At 35.2% G+C, this 18,994-nt stretch overlaps 4 protein-coding genes across 4 annotated transcripts; all 4 read right to left on the bottom strand.

The window, feature by feature from the left end:
* Positions 1-592: 592 nt before the first annotated feature.
* Positions 593-3,291, bottom strand: LOC102627103 (ankyrin repeat-containing protein At5g02620-like). Its single transcript, XM_006488030.4, has 4 exons — positions 2,664-3,291; positions 2,402-2,551; positions 1,538-2,082; positions 593-1,427 (listed from the first exon to the last, which is right to left on the bottom strand). The coding sequence occupies exons 1-4, from the start codon at positions 3,193-3,195 to the stop codon at positions 735-737; spliced, it is 1,920 nt and encodes a 639-aa protein (XP_006488093.1). The 5' UTR covers positions 3,196-3,291; the 3' UTR covers positions 593-734.
* A 4,174-nt stretch (positions 3,292-7,465) lies between these two features.
* Positions 7,466-10,283, bottom strand: LOC102626345 (uncharacterized). The gene is made up of 4 exons (XM_006488027.4): positions 9,413-10,283; positions 9,189-9,338; positions 8,508-9,052; positions 7,466-8,383 (listed from the first exon to the last, which is right to left on the bottom strand). The coding sequence occupies exons 1-4, from the start codon at positions 9,942-9,944 to the stop codon at positions 7,700-7,702; spliced, it is 1,911 nt and encodes a 636-aa protein (XP_006488090.1). The 5' UTR covers positions 9,945-10,283; the 3' UTR covers positions 7,466-7,699.
* Positions 10,284-10,768: 485 nt separating this feature from the next.
* Positions 10,769-13,802, bottom strand: LOC102626055 (ankyrin repeat-containing protein At5g02620-like). The gene is made up of 4 exons (XM_006488026.3): positions 13,199-13,802; positions 12,306-12,455; positions 11,629-12,167; positions 10,769-11,541 (listed from the first exon to the last, which is right to left on the bottom strand). Exons 1-4 carry the CDS (start codon positions 13,725-13,727, stop codon positions 10,843-10,845), a joined length of 1,917 nt encoding a protein of 638 aa, XP_006488089.1. The 5' UTR covers positions 13,728-13,802; the 3' UTR covers positions 10,769-10,842.
* A 2,778-nt stretch (positions 13,803-16,580) lies between these two features.
* On the bottom strand, positions 16,581-18,011 carry LOC107178332 (ankyrin repeat-containing protein ITN1-like). Its single transcript, XM_015533298.1, has 3 exons — positions 17,566-18,011; positions 17,046-17,478; positions 16,581-16,940 (listed from the first exon to the last, which is right to left on the bottom strand). The coding sequence occupies exons 1-3, from the start codon at positions 18,009-18,011 to the stop codon at positions 16,581-16,583; spliced, it is 1,239 nt and encodes a 412-aa protein (XP_015388784.1).
* Between the last annotated feature and the right edge of the window lie 983 nt (positions 18,012-18,994).

The following is an 18,994-nucleotide window of genomic DNA, read 5'->3' as shown; positions in this document are numbered from 1 at the left end:
TCAGGCCCATAATTTTTTGCCATTTCTAGTTTTCGTGGGAGTTTTGAAAATTAAATTTTTTTGGACAAAATGCACAAGGTTGCCCGTACATAAAAACGGCTCGTCTTCAAATGTTACATTATCTAACTAACATGTCATAACATTTGCACCACATTGTTCATAATGATTGACTTATCATCGGATTCCTTGATATGCAACGCTTCTTACACATAAATTCAAATTCAAATAAAGACAACATTCAATAACTCCTATTCTTTTTTCTCTTTTAATCTCTCCTAGTGAAATAAGTGACTAAAATTTAATTTTAAATTTTGATGTTGACAAATGACAATCAAACTAATTTTATTTATTTATTTACAATTAAACCAACTTTTTTAATTAATTTTGAAAAATTAAGAGAATAGCAGAAAAAAACACTTGGAGATGATTCTAATCATTCATTTTTATTAGTCCTAAATTCCCCCGCCTGGGATATGTACAATTAACCTAAATTGATCGTGGGTGTTTTTGAAGAATATGAAATTACTCAAGCAATTCGATTCTTTCAATGATGCCTCGTGCACTCACATTTTTACTACAATGACTATAAACATTTGCCAACACAATGCATCATCTTTATTCAAATCAATAGAATCCGGTAATAACTTAAGACACACAGACTCCTGATAACAAGGAGTCAAATGACCAAGATTAACAATTTCGCACACTGCCCATTCAGATTTAACCGTCGAAGCTCATGGAATGGAAGAGCTGGTGCTTTTGTCGTTCAAACATTCGGAGAAGCAAAAGATCCTCTTCAGAAGAGAGGCAAAACACTGAGGAACCAGCAGCCCTGTCTTGCTGCTGAATTTCTTGCACGATCTAGCAATCGATTTTGTTATATAAATAGGGAAATAGGATAGTGCAAAGATTCCCACTGGGATAAAAGAGCAAGTGTACAGCAAGACTTTTGCCCAATGTTCCTTATTTTTAATCATGAGCAGTATCGTTGCTGCAAATGCTACCATCATAAGGCACACAGAAAGAAACAGAAATGCGAAGCCCATTGTCAACTTATTCGGAAGAGACTGCTTGAAATCTTGTAATCTAAATGGGGATGAGAGGATTGAGAGAAACGTAACCACTGCAGCCAAAGAGAATGTGAGAGATAGAACGTCGGAGACAGTGAAAGTCACAAAGAAAGGATGACGAAGAAGGATTGGATAGCCGGTTTCCTCATTTGCGCCTCCTGGTACAGTGTATGCAGCGGCAAAGGCCACGGTAGCGATGAGAACTGCCACCACTGAGCATCCTTCTGCTGTGTGTATTAACCATTCTTTTGATTGAGCGCGAAGCTCATTATTTGCAGTAGCAAACAACTCTTCCGGGGTGAACCCCATGTTGTTCCGGTGATTCCTGAAATGGGGCATGCTCACTTCCTCTACACGCTGCAATACACACCAGAACCAACAAAGTTTGTTAATAGCAAAATTAGGATCTTTTCCTGACAATCTAAACTTACCAAGAGCTTAAGTGAATGGGATTAGTGAAATCGTACCTCGTACCAAAGCAATTCTTCCTGCAAGACTAGAGCCGGGCCTTCCATCTTTTCAGGTACATAATCACTTCTTTTGATTCCGGTCATGTGCAGTAAAGTGTTGCCACCGTTGTCAATTTTCCGGACTAGCCTTCGCATTGGCACTTCCATTTGGATTACAAGCTCAAAAATCTCTAGCTGCCGATACTTGATAGCTACATGCAATATATTTCTTCCTTCATCATCAATATGCTCAACTGCTTGGGGGTATACATTGAATATTTCTTTAACAATCTCTAGACATCCAGATTTTGTTGCTAGAAACAGAGGGGTTTCAGCATTATCGATAGCGGTGCTTTCTCCAATCCCTTTCTGATCAACGGATGAGGCATTAGGATTTGCCCCATATCTATGAATTTTAGGCTTGCTCTGGTCTTGGATTGAATCAGTAATCTCCCATGAAGTATCCCTTCTAATTAGAAACCTGGCAAGCTCCATAGCCGATTTACATTGCCGCTCTTCCTCTTCAAATTCTGCTCTTCGGCTCAAACTACAATTATATTTAACTTTTCCACCAAACAAAAAAAAGAAAAAAATTAAAAGAAAAGAGAGTTAACAATTGCATAAATAAGCACTTTCCATTAGAATTTTCTTCTTCTTGTAAAGAGTGTCGGGAAAGTGATTTAAAAAGTAAACAATATTATTCAAATCTAAACTCTCAAAGAAGGAATTATTTTGTTAGTATCTTTTAACAATATCTTATTTTAATTTCAAAACCAATAGAAAAATAAAAGGCAAATCAGAAGCAATAAATAATTCAATGTTTCCCAGAAAGACGGAGGCAAAAACGAAAATTACATTTAGATTTTATTAAGAAAACCTCACCATAATAGATTAGTTTATTGAAAAACCCTTCAGCACGTTTGCGATCAAAAGCTTCAGGCTTGCATGCCAGAAGCTGAAGAGCAGTCATCCCATCCACATCTTGCTCTTCAATCAAGTACCTGTAATCGTTCGCAATTTGCAGGGCCAAAGCTATTTCAAAAAGAAGAATACAGTTATAAACAAAGATAGAAATACATAAGGACACTCAAAATTTAATTTGATCGTCAAACCAGGGCACTAGGGAATAATTTTGAAAACTTACCAAAGTGCTGAGAAAGAATGGCAATGTGAAGAACATTAGTCTTATCGTTTCTGTGAAGAAACGGCAGCTTAGTACCGAGATCATACCCAGAAACTCTACCGGCAAGAAAGTTGAATATATCACCTTTGCCGTATCGGGCAGCACGAAGTAGAGCAGTCTCTCCATTGTTGTTGCGCATGCCTAGCAGCCCCGGGGCTTTCTTTAACAGCTTTTCAGCGACAGGAATCGCATGGTTGCTCGTGGCAGTTTCATGTAGAATGGTGTTTCCTGCTTGATTCTGTCGCGTCATTTTGTCGAGATATTGGTCGGGTAACTCGTCGAGAAGCTGCAGCACTAAGTTGCTTTTTTTGGAATAAGTAGCCATATGCAGAACTGTGTCATCGTGGATTGTTAAAATGTACAAGGCATGATCGGGAACTTTTCGGCAAAGCTCTATCACCTTCTGCTCATCTTCTCTGATCAGCAGAGCATTGTAGAGCTCTGCGTTGATCTTGTGTTTAGAACCAGTATCTTCTATAACAGAGCGCATCATTATCAGAGAAGTTGAGTTGGAGAAAAAGATGCCAAAGAAGCCTGTGATGTGAAAGATGATTAGTTATGACTTATAAGCTTGCCAATTAATCGGTTTATACGTTGGGTATACAATTTGCTTGTTAATGTGGGGAAAGTATATTAGTACTCAACTAGGGTACACTTGTTTGACAATACTCTGCTAGTTTGCTTCTTGCATACATCTATTTTACTGTGAAAATCTCATGTACATTTAAAAATACCATGCCAATCGTACAACAACTAAATAATATGTTTATGTTGTTATTTAATGTATTCAAGTGCATCACCAAATGGTAATCAACTTTTTCATTTTTTTTTTAGTTCTTATTACAATTTCTAAATTCTACTGCATCTTATTTCTGAATTTCATAAAATATAATGACTTCATTGACAAATCATAATAAATAATTTAGGACATAAAATGCTAAAAGAATTGGAGGGAAAAAAAACCTAGAGGCTGTGTCACAGTTACGATGAATTATGTCTCACATTAACTGTGATAATGAGAATCACTGAGACTTATAAATAGAAAATTTTCCTCAGCAAAATAAATTTGTTTTATCGATTAAATAGTGACATCATATAAAAAAAATTAGAGAATGTTTGTTTTTTAAGTTAATGACTTAAAGCGGCTTAATTAATTAAGTTAAGTAGATGTGTCTGTTTTTATAACTTAATGAGACTTTTTAGATAATTTTGACTTAATAAAAATTTTTTTTTTTTTTACTTTTTACTTGATAGAGAAATTTGAATAAGCCAACTAATATCTAATGTTAAAAATATCCCTATTTTATAAATTATTTTACATGCCTATTCCAAAATCCACCCATGAACATTTACCCATTAATAATCTCACCTTATATTATGTACTATTATTGAGAATTTGTGATAAAATTTGAAACTCATGCTATTTTATATATTATAATTCAATAATTATTATGTATTCAATTGAATGTGGTTTTGCTTATATATATTAAAATATTACGGTATTTATGTTCTTTGGGATATATGTATTATTTATTTGAAATTCAAATTTAATAAAAATACAAAAATAAAAATACATTTTTAGTTTTTTTAAGTTGAAAAAAAAAGTAATTTAATACTATCTTCCAAAGATTCAGACAAAAAAAAAATTAAATATATAATTCAGATTGAAACATTCAGATTTATTTAAAATTTAGATTAACTTAAGATTGAGGTTGGGCAGCTGTATCTTAAAAGTTATAGTACTAAATTGTTTGGTAAATACTAACTGTTGTAGCTTGGAAGCTATATTGATATGATTTTTCACTTGTATAATAGAAAATCTATTATATATTATTAACTTTTATTTTATAATTACAGTTTTCTTTACAGTAGTTGTAGCTTAAAAAGTACAACACCTCAATCACAAACGCATCCTAAGTCTATTTAGATTTCGAAAAAAAAAAAAAAACGAATGCCAAGGTAGTGTGTAAAGAATAAACCACACGTATCTAATTATTAGATGCTAATAAGAATGTAACTTAGTTGGGGTTATTTTTTTTTTATTACATGAGACTATTGCTCAAATTACAGTTCAAATTACAACTCATATTACATGAGAGTATAATTGATATGTACAATTATATATTTATACTGAGCCATATTGATATGAATGTTGATATGACACCGCTCAGATTTTTAACCCTCTCAAATATTCGAGGGATGTCAAACTCTCATCCTGGAAGAAAAACTGTCTTCACTCGAGCTCAAAGGCTCCAAGGAAGAATATTTAAATTAAACACCTACAATGCGACTGCGGAGGCTCGAACCCCTTCTCTCACATTTGTGAGGAAGGGGCTCTAGCCACTTGGGCTAAGCCCAAGTGGTTACTTAGTTGGGGTTATTGAATTAACTATTATCGCGTGATTCACCTTTTTCATTTTTCGCTAAAGTTGATATGATGAGGTGTAACTCAACCCAACAAAGTTTATACTATTCCTATCTTTGATAGGATTGAATATCTTTAATTTGTCGAAAGAGCATATAACCCCACCAACTTTTACAGAAAACCCATCAAGATTATTGCTCTGTAATTGCTTCATGTACCATTGTGTTGAGAGTTTAATTAACCATAAAAAAAAATTAAGTTCCCACTAAGACAAAGTTAGTTGATTTCGGCGACTTCAACGTGAAAAACATGCAGATAGCTTCTTCTAGGTTAAAATTTGCAAATGACTGTTTACAGAATAAATTATTATTGATGAGTGGAATTATTCTGTACAACTTCAACTTAAAAAGCAAAAAAGAAAAAAAAATGAGAAAAGAATCGTTGTCTATGAAAAGGCTTAAGAGGGCCATCCATCGTGCAAAGTTTAAAACTGTCGGGAGAAATTATTAATTTTTTTAATTAAAATTAATATATATCACATCTCATCTCTTCCTACTGTTTTCGTGATATCCAATGACATTCATTACATAGTATTACTTTTATTTTCTAATACACTTTTATTTATATTAACTATAAATTAAATGAATTATATAAATAAAAATAAAAGAAGTTACATACTAAACATAAAAAATATAGGTTTCGATGTAAATAAAAAATTAATAATAAGGTATTTTTTGTATTTTTTTAAATTATAATAACTATTATTCTATATTTCCAAGATAAAATATCAAGCCTATTTTCTAACAAACTTTTTATATGGAGAGGGGTTTTAAATATTATGAAAATAATATGAGGTAAGTGGTATAGAATGATCTCAATAGCGTAGAAACTGGTAATCTCCCAATATTCTAATACCAATAATATAGTCATCCACTAGATGAATCTCTTATAGCCAAGAAGAAAAATGAGAAACAATTTCACACGTTAAGATTTAATGAAAAATAAGAGAAATTTTATAGGTTTGACCTAATTTATGCAGCTCACTTAGGTGGCGTTTATTTTTTTATCTGAAATCTGAATATACCTGAATTAGTCTGAATTCTGAATAGATTTGAATTTCTAAATCTAAATAATATGTTTATTTTTTCGTCTGAATCTCGAAAAATAAGTATTAACTTGTTTGTTTTTTTCAACTTAAAAAACTGAAAATATGTACTTTTACATTTGTATCCTTATTAAATTTGAATGGCAAATAAATAATATATTAAATACCACAATATTTTAACATTTATAAGTAAAACTATATTCAAGTGAATACATAATTATTTTGGAATTTTAATATATAAAATACCATAAATTTCAAATTTTATCGTATATAATATAAGAAAGAAAAAATAGGGATATTTTTATGTGGGGTAAATATCTATGGGTGAGTTTTGGGATAGACTTAAAAAATAAATTATAAAACATGGATATTTTTGACATTAGCAAGTAATTAACTTAATTCAGATTTCTCCATTAAGTAAAAAGCCAAAAAAATTAGCTTATTTTATTAGGTCAAAATTATCTAAAAAGTCTCATTAAGTTATAAAAACAAACACCTCTAATTAACTTAATTAATTAAGTTAAGTCACTTTAAGTCATTAAGTTAAAAAACAAACGCCACCTTAGTATATGTGAGACCACATTCATATATGAGTAAAAAAGTTCCATTATGTTTAGAGTGCACTTAGAGACAAGATAAATGAGTTTAAGAGTGCGTTTGGAATTGAGGTTGGGTAGCTGTAACTTTTAAGCTATAGTATTAAAGTGTTTGGTAAACACTAGCTGCTGTATCTTAAAAGTTATTTTAATATGATTTTTCACTTGTATAATAAAAAATATATTATATCTTTAATAATTTTGTTAAAATTATTATTTAAAATGTATATTTACTATATATTATTAATTTTTGTTTCATAATTATAATTTTTTTTTCTACAGCAGATATAACTTAAAAGTTACAGTACCTCGATCCTAAACAAGACCTAAGATCTCAACATAAACACTAATCCTGAAATGAGACTTCTATCCCCACGTAAGAAAGAGATTTAACTAATGCGCTCAACATCGAAAATAAAGAAACTTGCAATCAAAAGTTGAAAAAAATGCGTCCAACTTAATTTTCTTCGCAATTGCTTGAAAGAAAAACAAAACATGCAAACGCCGCAAGCCTATCAATGTCTTGCCTTATTTTAGCTTCCAAGATTTGCTACTTGGCTTCCATCTCTCTCCTTTTTTATCTCTTTTTTTTTTTTTCCTTTTTTTAACTTTCTTTAGCTTGGAATAGTAACGACTCTTTTTTGTTTAAGATAAACCAACACAAACAATTCACGCATGCAAATAAGAGTAAGGAAAATTCGAAAGATTAATTTGTTGGGACTCACTTTATTGATGGTTTTTTAATATATACACACATATATATAAGACATCAATGATAATAAGTCACAGTGAATTATCACCACACATAAAAGGAAAATTTACAAATTGAAAACTCCAAATTCAACCCGAAGTTCCTAAATAATGAAACCCAAATCAATGTCTGATTTATTCAATTCTAACATAAGAAGACTGCAAGCTGAAGTCCAGAATTTCATGGGATGGAAGAACTTGTAGCTTTCACCTTAAAACTGTTGGATGAGAAGCAAAATATGTTTACAAGCCACTGAGGGACCAATACTTTTGCCTTGTCCCGTAAATAATTGAGACCTCTTGTTACTGATTTTGTTATGTATATAGGAAAATAAGAGAGTGCAAACACTCCAACTGGGATGAAAGCGCAAGTGTACAACACAATTTTAGCCCAACTTTCCTTGCTCTTTATCATAAGCAGAATTGTTGCTACAAATGCTACCATCATAAGGCACACAGAAAGAAACAGAAATGTGAAGCCCATGATCATTTTATTAGGAAGCGAGTGCTTAAAGTCTTCCAATCTGAAAGGGGATGTGAGCATTGAGAGAAATGTAACCACAGCTGCCAACGAAAATGTGAGAGATAGAACATCGGAGACGGTGAAAGCAACAAAGAAAGGATGATTAATGAGGATTGGATAGCCAGTGTTCTCATTTGAACCTCCTGGTACTGTGTATGCAGCAGCAAAGGCCACGGTAGCAATGAGAACTGCCACCACTGAGCATCCTTCTGTTGTGTGTATCAACCATTGTTTTGATTGAGCACGAAGCTCATTATTTGCAATAGAAAATAACTCTTCCGGGATGAACCCCATGTTGTTCCGGTGGTTCAGGAAATGGGGCATTGTCACACTCTTCACTCGCTGCAAAAACACATAATAAAATCATTTTACGTATATACACATTTCTCACTTAAAATTATATTTACTAAATCAGGATATATATTTACTAAATCATGAGATATATTAGAGATATGATAAATCTCACCTCGTACCAGAGCAACTCGTCCTGCAAAAGTAGAGCAGGGCCTTCCATCTTTTCAGGTACATAATCTTTTCTTTTGATCCCAGCCATGTGGAATATGGTGTTGCCATTGTAGTCTATTTTTCGAACTAGCCTTCGCAGTGGTATTTCCATTTGCACTACACGCTCAAAAATCTCCAACTGCCTGTACTTAATCGCGACATGTAATATATTTCGCCCTTCATCATCTATATGTTCAACTGCTTGAGGGTATACACTGAGTATATCCTTAACAATCTCAATACATCCTGATTTTGTTGCTAGAAACAGAGGGGTTTCAGCATGATCGATGGCCGAGACTTCAGCAATCCCTTTCTGATCACGAGATGAGGCACTAGGATTTGCCCCATATCTGTGTATCTTAGGCCTACTTTGGTCCTGGATTGATTCAGTGACCTCCCATGAAGTATCTCTAAAAATTAGAAACTTGGCAAGCTCCTTAGCTAATTCACGTTGTCGCTTTTCCTGTCGATATTCTTGTCTTTGGGCCAAACTACAAGTATATTTAACTTTTCAACAAACACAAGTTTAGTGCATACAACTGGGAGTACCTAAGACAATATTACTTCATAATTTATTTCCAACCAAATGAAGGAAATCAAAGAAGAGGAAAATTAAAATCACATTGGAAGTAAGGAAACTTACCGCAACTGATTAGCTTCTTGAGAATTCCTTCCACATGTTTGCGACTAAAAGCTTCAGGCTTGCATGCGAGAAGCTGAAGAGCAGTCATCCCATCCACATCTTTCTCATCAATTAAGTACTTATAATCGTTCGCAATCAGCAGGGCTAAATCTGTTATTGCATTTTGTTCGCAATCAAGAAGTGATCAAAAACTTGATAATGATATGTATACTGAAATCACTTACCAAAATGCAGAGAAAGAATGGCAATGTGAAGAACATTGGTTTTATCATTTCTGTGAAGAAAGGGCAGCCTAGTGGCATGATCATAACCAGAAATTTTGCCAGCAAGGAAGTTGAATATATCAACTTTGCCATAGCGTGCAGCGCGAAGCAAAGCAGTCTCTCCGTTGTTATTGCGCATGCCTAGCAGCCCCGGTGCCTTCCTTAACACTTTATCTGCGACAGGGAGAGCATGATTGCTGGTGGCAGTCTCATGTAGAATAGTGTTTCCTGCTTTGTTTTGTCGTGTCATTTTGTCGAGAGACTGGTCAGGTAATTCGTCAAGTAGCTTTATCACCAAGTCACTTTTCTTGGTGTAAGTAGCCATATGCAGTACTGTGTCGTCATGTATTGTAAACACGTACAATGCATGATCAGGGACTTTTCTGCAGAGTTCAATCACCTTCTGCTCATCTTGTTTGATCATCAGAGCATTATAAAGCTCTGAGTTGATTTTAAGTTTAGCATCAGTATCTTCCATGCCTATGGAAGACATTTGAAGGCTGAGCAGTTTCAAATTTGAGGAAGGTTAGGATAAGTGACTAATTGATTGTTATGAGAAGCTTAATTGGTTTATATTATATGTTGGGTTTAAATTGCTTGTTGACGGGGAAAGGTCTTTAGTACAGTAGATATGATACAGGACTGAGTTCTTACCGAATAAAACTTTGTATTATGATATTCTAGCTTTTATTGGCGTGAGTCACATTCATAGTGGATGCCTTAATAGTGAACTCCATAGAGTTTGTACCATTCCTATTCCCATAAGATTGAAGCTTTAACTTCAATTAGTCTGATTAAAATAAAACAGAACTAAAGTGCTGTCCCACTCCCGCACAACTTTTGAAAGAATAATTAACAGTTCTATATAACTGTTATTTAATTGCAAGACAAAGGACAAGTCCGAAATTTAACCATTAAGTTACCTGCTAAGATAAAGTTGAAGGTGCAAGCAGGTGACCGATTCCTGTGGCTTCAATGTGAAAGGCACAAAATTTGCTAACTGGCATCACTATGAAACCGGTGAAGAGTGGCTTCATAGAGAATAAAATAGATATAAATTGGAATCACTCTTTGCATCATTCACGAAAAAGAAAAAGGGATCAATAGAAACAAAAAAGAGTTGTGTGGCTTCTCCTGCATATTGAATCCTGTCATTGAAATCCCTAACGAAGCTTATCCAGCTTAGATTTTACTTCATCTCCGACCCCAAAGGCGTAATCAATATTTTCAAAGCCATTAAAACTGGAGGAATTCAAGCGACATACTTTTTAAGTGCATTTGAATTCAGTATACACGCAGAATTTCTAGAAGACAATAAAGACTTGCAAACTCATTATTGCAGGAAACTTATTATTAACAGGCGCAATTTAAGCGTGGCATGTGTACATAATTCACGGAACAAAGGAAGAACTAGAGGATCGAGCTCGAGTACTATTGGAAAGACATGAGATCTTCTTCAGTAGAGCTGTAAATCTCTGAGGAACCAAGAACTGCCCTGTCATCTTGGTTAAGTACTTGATGGCTCTCTTTGTTGATGTTGTGGTATATAGAGGGAAATATGTTAGTGCGAAAATCCCTACTGGGACAAAAGAGCAAGCGTACAGCACGATTTTTGCCCAATTTTCCTTGTTCTTAATCATGAGCAGAACTGTTGCTGCAAATGCTACCATCATAAGGCACACGGAAAAAAAAAGAAATGTAAAGCCAAGGGTCATCTTGTTAGGAAGAGAGTGCTTAAAGTCCTCTAATCTAAACGGGGAAGTGAGAATTGAGAGAAATGTAACCACAGCCGCCAAAGAGGACGTGAGAGACAGAATATCAGAGATGGTAAAAACCACAAAGAAAGGTTGATTAATGAGGATAGGGTAACCGGTACTGTCATCTGAGCCTCCTGGTACCGTGTATGCTGCAGCAAATGCAACGGTAGCAATGAGAACAGCCACGACTGAGCACCCTTCTGCTGTGTGAATCAGCCATTCTTTTGATGAACCACGAAGCTCATTATTCGCAGCAGCAAATAACCCTTCTGCCGTAAGCCCCAAATTGTTCCGGTGATACACAAAATGTGGTATGCTCGCTTCCTTTGCTGGCTGCAACTCGTCAAATTGAACTCAAGCATCAGTACGATGATAAATTATTAGAAGAGGTAGCAATGGAGTATTGATAATAGTTCTCACCTCGTACCAAAGCAACTCCTCCTGCAGAACAAGTGCAGGGCCTTCCATCTTTTCAGGTATATAATCTTTTATTTTCTCTCCAGCCGTATGCAAAATGGTGTTGCCATTGTTGTCAATCTTTGAAACAAGCCTCCGACTCAATGCCTCCATTTTGCGTACGGTCTCAAAGATCTCTAACTGGCGATACTTGATTGCTACATGTAGTATGTTTCTTCCTTCATGATCAATATACCCGAGTGATTGCGGATATATTTGGAGTATTTGTTTAACAATCTCTACACATCCTGATTTTGTTGCCAGAAACAATGGGGTGTCTACATGATCTCCGCCGCCGCTGCGTCCTCCTTCTTCTTCGCTGCCTTTCTCGCTGGCTGAGCCGTATTTGTGTATTTTAGGCCTGCCTTTGTCTCGGATTGGAGTTGTAACTTCCCATGAGGTGTCTCTTTCTATTAGAAACTTGGCAAGCTCAACAACTGCTGCATATTGTCTCTCTTCTCTTTGAGTTTCTTCTCTCCAGGATGAATCACAACTGAATTTCACTTTTCAAGAAATATGAGAGCTAACAATTGCCCCAAGGAGGTCATGAAATTAAAGCATGATTGTTTCAATTCCAGACAGCTATAGACGAGCAAAGAAGGAAAAACACAGAGCACATGAAAGTTGCTAAGGAAGCTTACGAAAATGCAAGAGTTTCTTGAAGAATCCACGTTCTTGCTTGAGTTTAAAAGCTTCTGGCTTGCACGAGAGAAGCTGAAGTGCAGTCATCCCGTCAATATCTTTTTCCCCTATTAAATACTTGTATTCCTTTGCAATTTCCAGTGCCAATTCTGTTCTTGCATTTGAATTTTTTAATTCAATCAGTTTCACAAAAGTATTCTACTTGCTCTTTTTCTCTATTAGAAAAAAGAGGGGGGGGGGGGGGGGGGGGGGGTGGGAAGAGAGCATTTTGATATCCTTCAGAAATCTATCGCGCTAGACAAACAATAGACATGTAAATCTCGTGTCGATTGCGTGTTGATTGTTCATTGATAGCTTGTTGAGCACCTATCCGGCGAGACAGATTGCTTAAATCAATTTTTACCACAATACCAATTTTTAGCTATCAAACTAAGGAATAAGCAAATAGACACTGAACCCCGTGGTTTAATAAAACGGCCACAGACACTGCATTACTTTTAGAAATTGTCACACAAATTTATAAATTTGTGAGACTCGCATACCCCTTTTGTGTTAAAAAATGGTAACACATACTTTCAAAATTTATTTCAAAAAAAATATTGTCATCTGTGTCCTAAAATTGGTATATATGACCATTTCTGAAAATAATGCGTCTCAGTCTCCAAAATCATTTTGCAGCCGTCTATTTACCTAAGAAAAATGATAAGTGTGTTATTTTCCTTCACTGACCTTAATTTAAGCTATTTTTCAATTTTTTACGGGTTTTTTCCTGTTAACGAATGACCTTTGCACGCTAACAGCATGATAATTGTACGCTTGGAAGGATGAGGATATGCAAAAAGATTGAACGATACAATAAAAAAGATAAAATAATACTTAAGTATGAAGTTACCGAAGTGTTGAGAAACAATAGCCATGTGAAGAACAGTGGACTGATCATTCCTCTGAAGAAACGGCTGCTTACTGGGCTGATCATAACCAGCAATTTTACGAGCAAGAAAGTTAAATATATCAGCTTTACCATAACGTGCAGAACGAAATAGAGCAGTCTCGCCATTGTTGTTACGCATCCCTAGCAACCCAGGAGCTTTCCTCAACAATTTATCGGCAACAGGGAGAGCGCGACTGCTGGTAGCTGTCGCATGTAGAACAGTGTTTCCTGCTTTATTCTGACGAGTCATTTTGTGGATGTAAAGTTCAGGAATCTCATCAAGCAGCTTCAGTGCTAAATCATCTCTTTTGAAATATGTCGCCATATGCAGCACCGTGTCATCGTGTACTGTTAGTACATGCAACGCATGATCTGAAATTTTTCTGCACACTTCTATCACCTTCTTTTCGTTCTCTGAAATCATCAGAGCATCGAATAGCTCCGAGTTTATTTTATGTCTGGCATCAACTTCTTCTGTGATACAGCTCATAGCTCGCTTATTAGGTATTTTGAAGTTTCCCAAGATAGAACTTAAGTAAATTGATACTTACATACAAACCTACACACACACACACACACACACACACACACACTTTAATTAGTGCCCTAAGATTTCCACTGAGTTTGGAATATGCTTAATTCAAAAACAGTTAAGAATTCACGATTGCTAATTGAAAATTAAGAACTTGTTCGTCCAATAATGTTCTTTATTCTATATATTCACGGCATCTTGTGCTTGAATATGGATCGTCCTAGATAAAGTTTGAAGCCGTAAATTTTTATAGGCAAAATTATTGCGCTTCATCTCTATCAATACAATATAACCTCTATAAATTAATAATGTCGGGACCATAGAAATTTATTAATTAAAAGAGATATTAATTAATCGATAAATTAATAATTTATTAATTTATAGAGTTTGTTCATAGTACAAAGAACTAACATTTAATTGACTAAAAATTCATTGTATTTTACAAATATAATCAATAGAATTTAAGAAAAATTAGAGATGAGATTCAACTAGAATTAAATTTCAAGAAAAAAAAACAAGTTACAATAGACTCATATTTTAATAAATTGACATATTCAGTTATATTTGTAATTTTACAGTATTTTTAATTTTTAAATTTATTAATTTATGATATAAATGGGACCACAGAATTATATAGGAGTTCTCAGAAAAATTATTATCTTATTAATTTATCAAAATTATTAATTTAGCTTCAGGGCCCAAGTCGGGACCGCAAAAAATAATTATATTATAGAGATTATTAATTTATCGAGTATTAATTTATAGAGGTTATATTGTATATTGTTGATGCCAGAATCTGGTCGATAGACTTGAGAGCAGGTATCCTTGTCAACATTTAAATGTTGTTTATTAGAGAAATGACTTAGCACGGCGGCTATCCCACTCGAACAGATAACTTCGACCACAAGCTCTCTATGTTGAATCACCTGTACTCACAATATCCAGTTAGAGAGGCGCCAAATATTTTTCCGATGAAAACCCTCAAACGCTTAAATCAATAATTGATTCTCTTTTGGAAAAACTTGTGCCACAAATTCGTGGCTTAATTATATATGTTCAAATTAAAAAGCCTAATTTTCAGAAAGAAAAGTAGACAAAGTAGAGGATTATCAAGAGCAAGAGAAAAAGGAGGGAAAGAGTATTTGGAAGTCAATTAAGAAATTGTCTAACCCCTTTTTATCTCCATTCTCTGTAGCTTTTATAACCAACCTGAATTATCGGCTCCCTCTCCCTCACGATCGTTGTTGGCTCGGAAGTGAAAGTATGTACGGTGTATCTTTGCAATCATGGATGAATGGGTAGTGTAACTGCCGTTGCGTGGTTTCGTGCCCGGGTTCTTTAAAAACACATGTTGACCTTTGACTAAGTCTTTGGTCTAACTGGATCTTGGTCTCTCCTCGAACACCCTCAGGTCTGCTGTACTCACACGACCAACCTCATACCTCTTGAGGTATTACTTTCTGGAGGAGACACCTCAGGCTGAGGATAGTACCTTCTGCTCACCCCAAAAATATATCGCATCAAGCTTTTTTTTTAAAAAAAAAAAATTGATTTTCTTAAGATGTGTAACAAAAAAGTTAGAAATGTAACGAAACACATAGGATATATTTTATGTATCAGTATAGCTTGACTTGACTCTTAATTTTGACGGGGAAAGGTCTTTAGTACACTAGATATGACACAGGACTGAGGACTGAGTACTTACCGAATAAAACTTTGCGTTCTGCTAAATTTTATAAAATGATACTGTAGCTTTGATTGGCGTGAGTCACATTTCATGTTACAGTCGATGTCATAGTGGATGCCTTAACAATGAACTCCATAGAGTTTGTACCATTCCTATCCCAATAAGATTGAAGCTTTAACTTCAATTAGTCTGATTAAAATAAAACAGAAATAAAGTGCTGTCCCAATCCCGCACAACTTTGAATGAAAGAATAATTAACAGTTCTATATAACTGCTATTTAATTGGGAGAAAAAGAATAAGTCCGAAATTTAACCATTAAGTTACCTGTTAAGATAAAGTTGAAGGAGCATGCGGTGACCGATTCCTGTGGCTTCAATGTGAAAGACACAAAATTTGCAAATGAAACCGGTGAAGAGTCGTTTCTTAGAGAATAAAATACATATAAATTGGAATCGCTCTTTGCATCATTCACGAAAAAGGAAAAGGGATCAATAGAATATAAAAAAGAGTTCTGTAAGTTCTACTGGAAATTGAATCCTGTCATTGAAAGCCCTAATGAAGCTTATCCAACTTAGATTTTACTTCATCTCCGACCCCAAAGGCGTAATCAATATTGTCAAAGCCATTAAAAATGGAGGAATTCAAGCGACATACGTTTTTCAGTGCATTTGAATTCAACATGCACGCAGAATTTCTAGAAGACACAATAAATATTTGCAAACTCATTATTGCAAGAAACTTATTTTAACAGGCACAATTTAAGCATGGCATGTGTACGTAATTCATGGAATAAAGGAAGAACTAGAAGATCGAGCTTGAGTACTAATGGAAAGACATGAGATCTTCTTCGGTAGAGCTGTAAATCTCTAAGGAATCAAGAACTGCCCTGTCATCTTGGTTTAGTGCTTGATAGCTCTCTTTGTTGATGTTGTGGTATATAGAGGGAAATATGTTAATGCAAAAACTCCTACTGGGATAGAAGAGCAAGCGTACAGCACGATTTTTGCCGAATTTTCCTTGTTTTTAATCATGAGCAGACCCGTTGCTGCAAATGCTACCATCATAAGGCACACGAAAAGAAAAAAAAAAAAAAAACTGAAATATGAAGCCAAGGGTCATTGTATTAGGAAGAGAGTGCAAATTCCTCTAATCTAAACGAAGAAGTGAGAACTGAGAGAAATGTAACCACAGCCGCCAAAGGGGACGTGAGAGAAAGAACATCAGATAAAGTAAAAACTACAAAGAAAGGTTGATGAATGAGGATAGGGTAACCAGTTCTCTCATTTGAACCACCTGGTACAGTGTATGCTGCAGCAAATGGTACGGTAGCAATGAGAACAGCAATGACTGAGCATCCTTCTGCTGTGTGAATCAGCCATTCTTTTGATAAAACACGAAGGTCATAATTTGCAGAATCAAATAACCCTTCTGCCGTAAACCCCACGTTGTTCCGGTGATTCACAAAATAGGGTATGCTCGCTTTCTGTTACTCGCTGCAACACATGAAATTGAACTCAAGCTCTAACACAATGATAAAATAATTAGAAGAGCTAGCAATGTAGTAGTGAACTAGTGATATTAATCTCACATCGTACCAAAGCAAATCCTCCTGCACAACAAGCGCAGGGCCTTCAGTCTTTTCGGGTAAATAATCTTTTCTTTCCTTACCAACCATATGCAATATGGTGTTGCCATGGTGGTCGATTCGAAAAAGCCTCCGAACCAATGCCTCCATTTTTCCTGCATGCCCAAAGATCTCTAACTGGCGGTACTTGTTTGCCACATGTAGTATGTTTCTTCCCTCATGGTCAATGAACCCGACTGACTGCGGATATACTTTGAGTATTTGTTTAGCAATCTCCACACATCCTGATTTTGTAGCTAGAAACAATGGAATGTCCACATCTCCTCCTCCTCCGCCACTGCTTCTTCCTTCTTCTCCGTTGTCTTTCTCGCTGCCATATTTTTGTATCTTAAGACTGCTCTTGAAGGACTGGAGTTGTAATTTAATTATGAAGCCACTGGAATCAGTCACCCGCAATGTGAAGAACACTGGTTTTATAATTTAATTAGGTGAAGAAAGGGCTGCCTAGTGGCATGATCATAACCTGAAATTTTTTTCAGCAAGGAAGTTGAATATCTCAATTTTGCCATTGTGTGCAGCGCGAAGTAAAGCAGTCCCTCCATTGTTATTGCGCATGCCTAGCAGTCCGGGTACCTTCCTAAACAATTTGTCTGCGACGGGGAGAGCATGGTTGCTGGAGGCAGTCTCATGTAGAATAGTGTTTCCTGCTTTGTTTTGTCGTGTCATTTTGTCGAGAGACTGGTCGGGTAACTCGTCAAGTAGCTTCATCACCAAGTCACTTTTCTTGGTGTAAGCAGCCACATGCAGTACTGTGTCATCATAAATTGTAAACACGCACAATGAGTGATCAGGGACTTTTCTGCAGAGTTCAATCACCTTCTGCTCATCTTGTTTGATCATCAGAGCACTATAAAGCTCTGAGTTGATTTTATTTTTAGCATCAGTTTCTTCTATGCCTATGGAAGACATTTGACGCCTCAGAGGTCTAATCAGAAAGAACAAGATAAAGTGATCGTTTGATTGTTATGAGGCTTTTGCTTATTTAGCTTATATATACGTGTTTTTTTTTTAATTGATTGTTAACGGGAAAGGTCTTTAGTACACTAGCTAGAAACAAATACAGAACTTACCGAATAAAAGTTTATGTTATGCTAAATATTATAAAACGATAGTCTAGTTTTTTATTGGCGCGAGTCACATTTCATGTTACAGCTGATGAAATTGATGTCATAATGGATGCGTTAACAGTGAACTCCAAAGAGTTTGCAACATTCCTATCCTAATAACATTGATGATTTAACCCACTTACTTTGATTGAAAGAACACTTTACAGTTCTATATAACTGCTATTAATTGGGAGAAAAATAAATAAAAATAAAAATGAAAAAAAGAAAAAACCTCCAAGAAAGGGGGGTACAAAACAGCTAGCCTAACCCCTCAAAGTAGAAGCTAGAAAGCGAAAAATATTAAACATATAATGTGGTACAAGACAATCAAGACCAAAGTCCCTTTCAAAAACCCAAAGCTTGGAATATGAATGGTAAGGCCCCGCACGACAAACTAACTTCAAACTCAACCTTCGCCAAGAGCTATTGCGAATCTAACCGTCAAGTTACCTGTTACTCATAAGAATTTTTTTGATAGGTACCTCTGAACAACTTAAGATAAAGTTGAGTATCATGCAGATGACTGATTCCAGTGAATTTAACTCGAAGCTATTGCAAAAATTTGCCAACCGCGACATGGAGAGCGTGACTGCTGTTTGCTCTTTTTTCTGTCCTTTTCATCTTGTCAAGATACTGGCCAAGCGCTGTGTGTATAGTAATATACTTACGTGTATTTACTAACTTCAAATCCAATGCAGGAATTGAGTGTGATAGAACACAAATAGGCTGGAATTGGATGAGGGAGTGGAACTTAATAATTTTTCCATTATATGTTTATTTTGTTTA

The sequence above is a fragment of the Citrus sinensis genome, chromosome 8 (assembly GCF_022201045.2).
Source record: "Citrus sinensis cultivar Valencia sweet orange chromosome 8, DVS_A1.0, whole genome shotgun sequence".
In the NCBI taxonomy this organism is placed as follows: Eukaryota; Viridiplantae; Streptophyta; class Magnoliopsida; order Sapindales; family Rutaceae; genus Citrus; species Citrus sinensis.
The sequence above is the reverse complement of the archived record's forward strand: the minus strand, read 5'-3'. Positions and strand labels throughout refer to the sequence as shown.

Coding starts and splice junctions, on each gene's coding strand:
- LOC102627103 (XM_006488030.4), bottom strand. CDS start 3,195: ATGATGCGCTCTGTTATAGAAGATACTGGTTCTAAACACAAGATCAAC. Junction 2,552..2,663: donor CATTCTTTCTCAGCACTTTG/GTAAGTTTTCAA, acceptor TTTTTGAAATAG/CTTTGGCCCTGCAAATTGCG. Junction 2,083..2,401: donor CAATAAACTAATCTATTATG/GTGAGGTTTTCT, acceptor TTGGTGGAAAAG/TTAAATATAATTGTAGTTTG.
- LOC102626345 (XM_006488027.4), bottom strand. CDS start 9,944: ATGTCTTCCATAGGCATGGAAGATACTGATGCTAAACTTAAAATCAAC. Junction 9,339..9,412: donor CATTCTTTCTCTGCATTTTG/GTAAGTGATTTC, acceptor ATGCAATAACAG/ATTTAGCCCTGCTGATTGCG. Junction 8,384..8,507: donor ACGAGTTGCTCTGGTACGAG/GTGAGATTTATC, acceptor GTGTTTTTGCAG/CGAGTGAAGAGTGTGACAAT.
- LOC102626055 (XM_006488026.3), bottom strand. CDS start 13,727: ATGAGCTGTATCACAGAAGAAGTTGATGCCAGACATAAAATAAACTCG. Junction 12,168..12,305: donor CAAGAAACTCTTGCATTTTC/GTAAGCTTCCTT, acceptor TTTCTTGAAAAG/TGAAATTCAGTTGTGATTCA. Junction 11,542..11,628: donor AGGAGTTGCTTTGGTACGAG/GTGAGAACTATT, acceptor GACGAGTTGCAG/CCAGCAAAGGAAGCGAGCAT.
- LOC107178332 (XM_015533298.1), bottom strand. CDS start 18,011: ATGTCTTCCATAGGCATAGAAGAAACTGATGCTAAAAATAAAATCAAC. Junction 17,479..17,565: donor CTTGCTGAAAAAAATTTCAG/GTTATGATCATG, acceptor GACTGATTCCAG/TGGCTTCATAATTAAATTAC. Junction 16,941..17,045: donor AGGATTTGCTTTGGTACGAT/GTGAGATTAATA, acceptor AGCGAGTAACAG/AAAGCGAGCATACCCTATTT.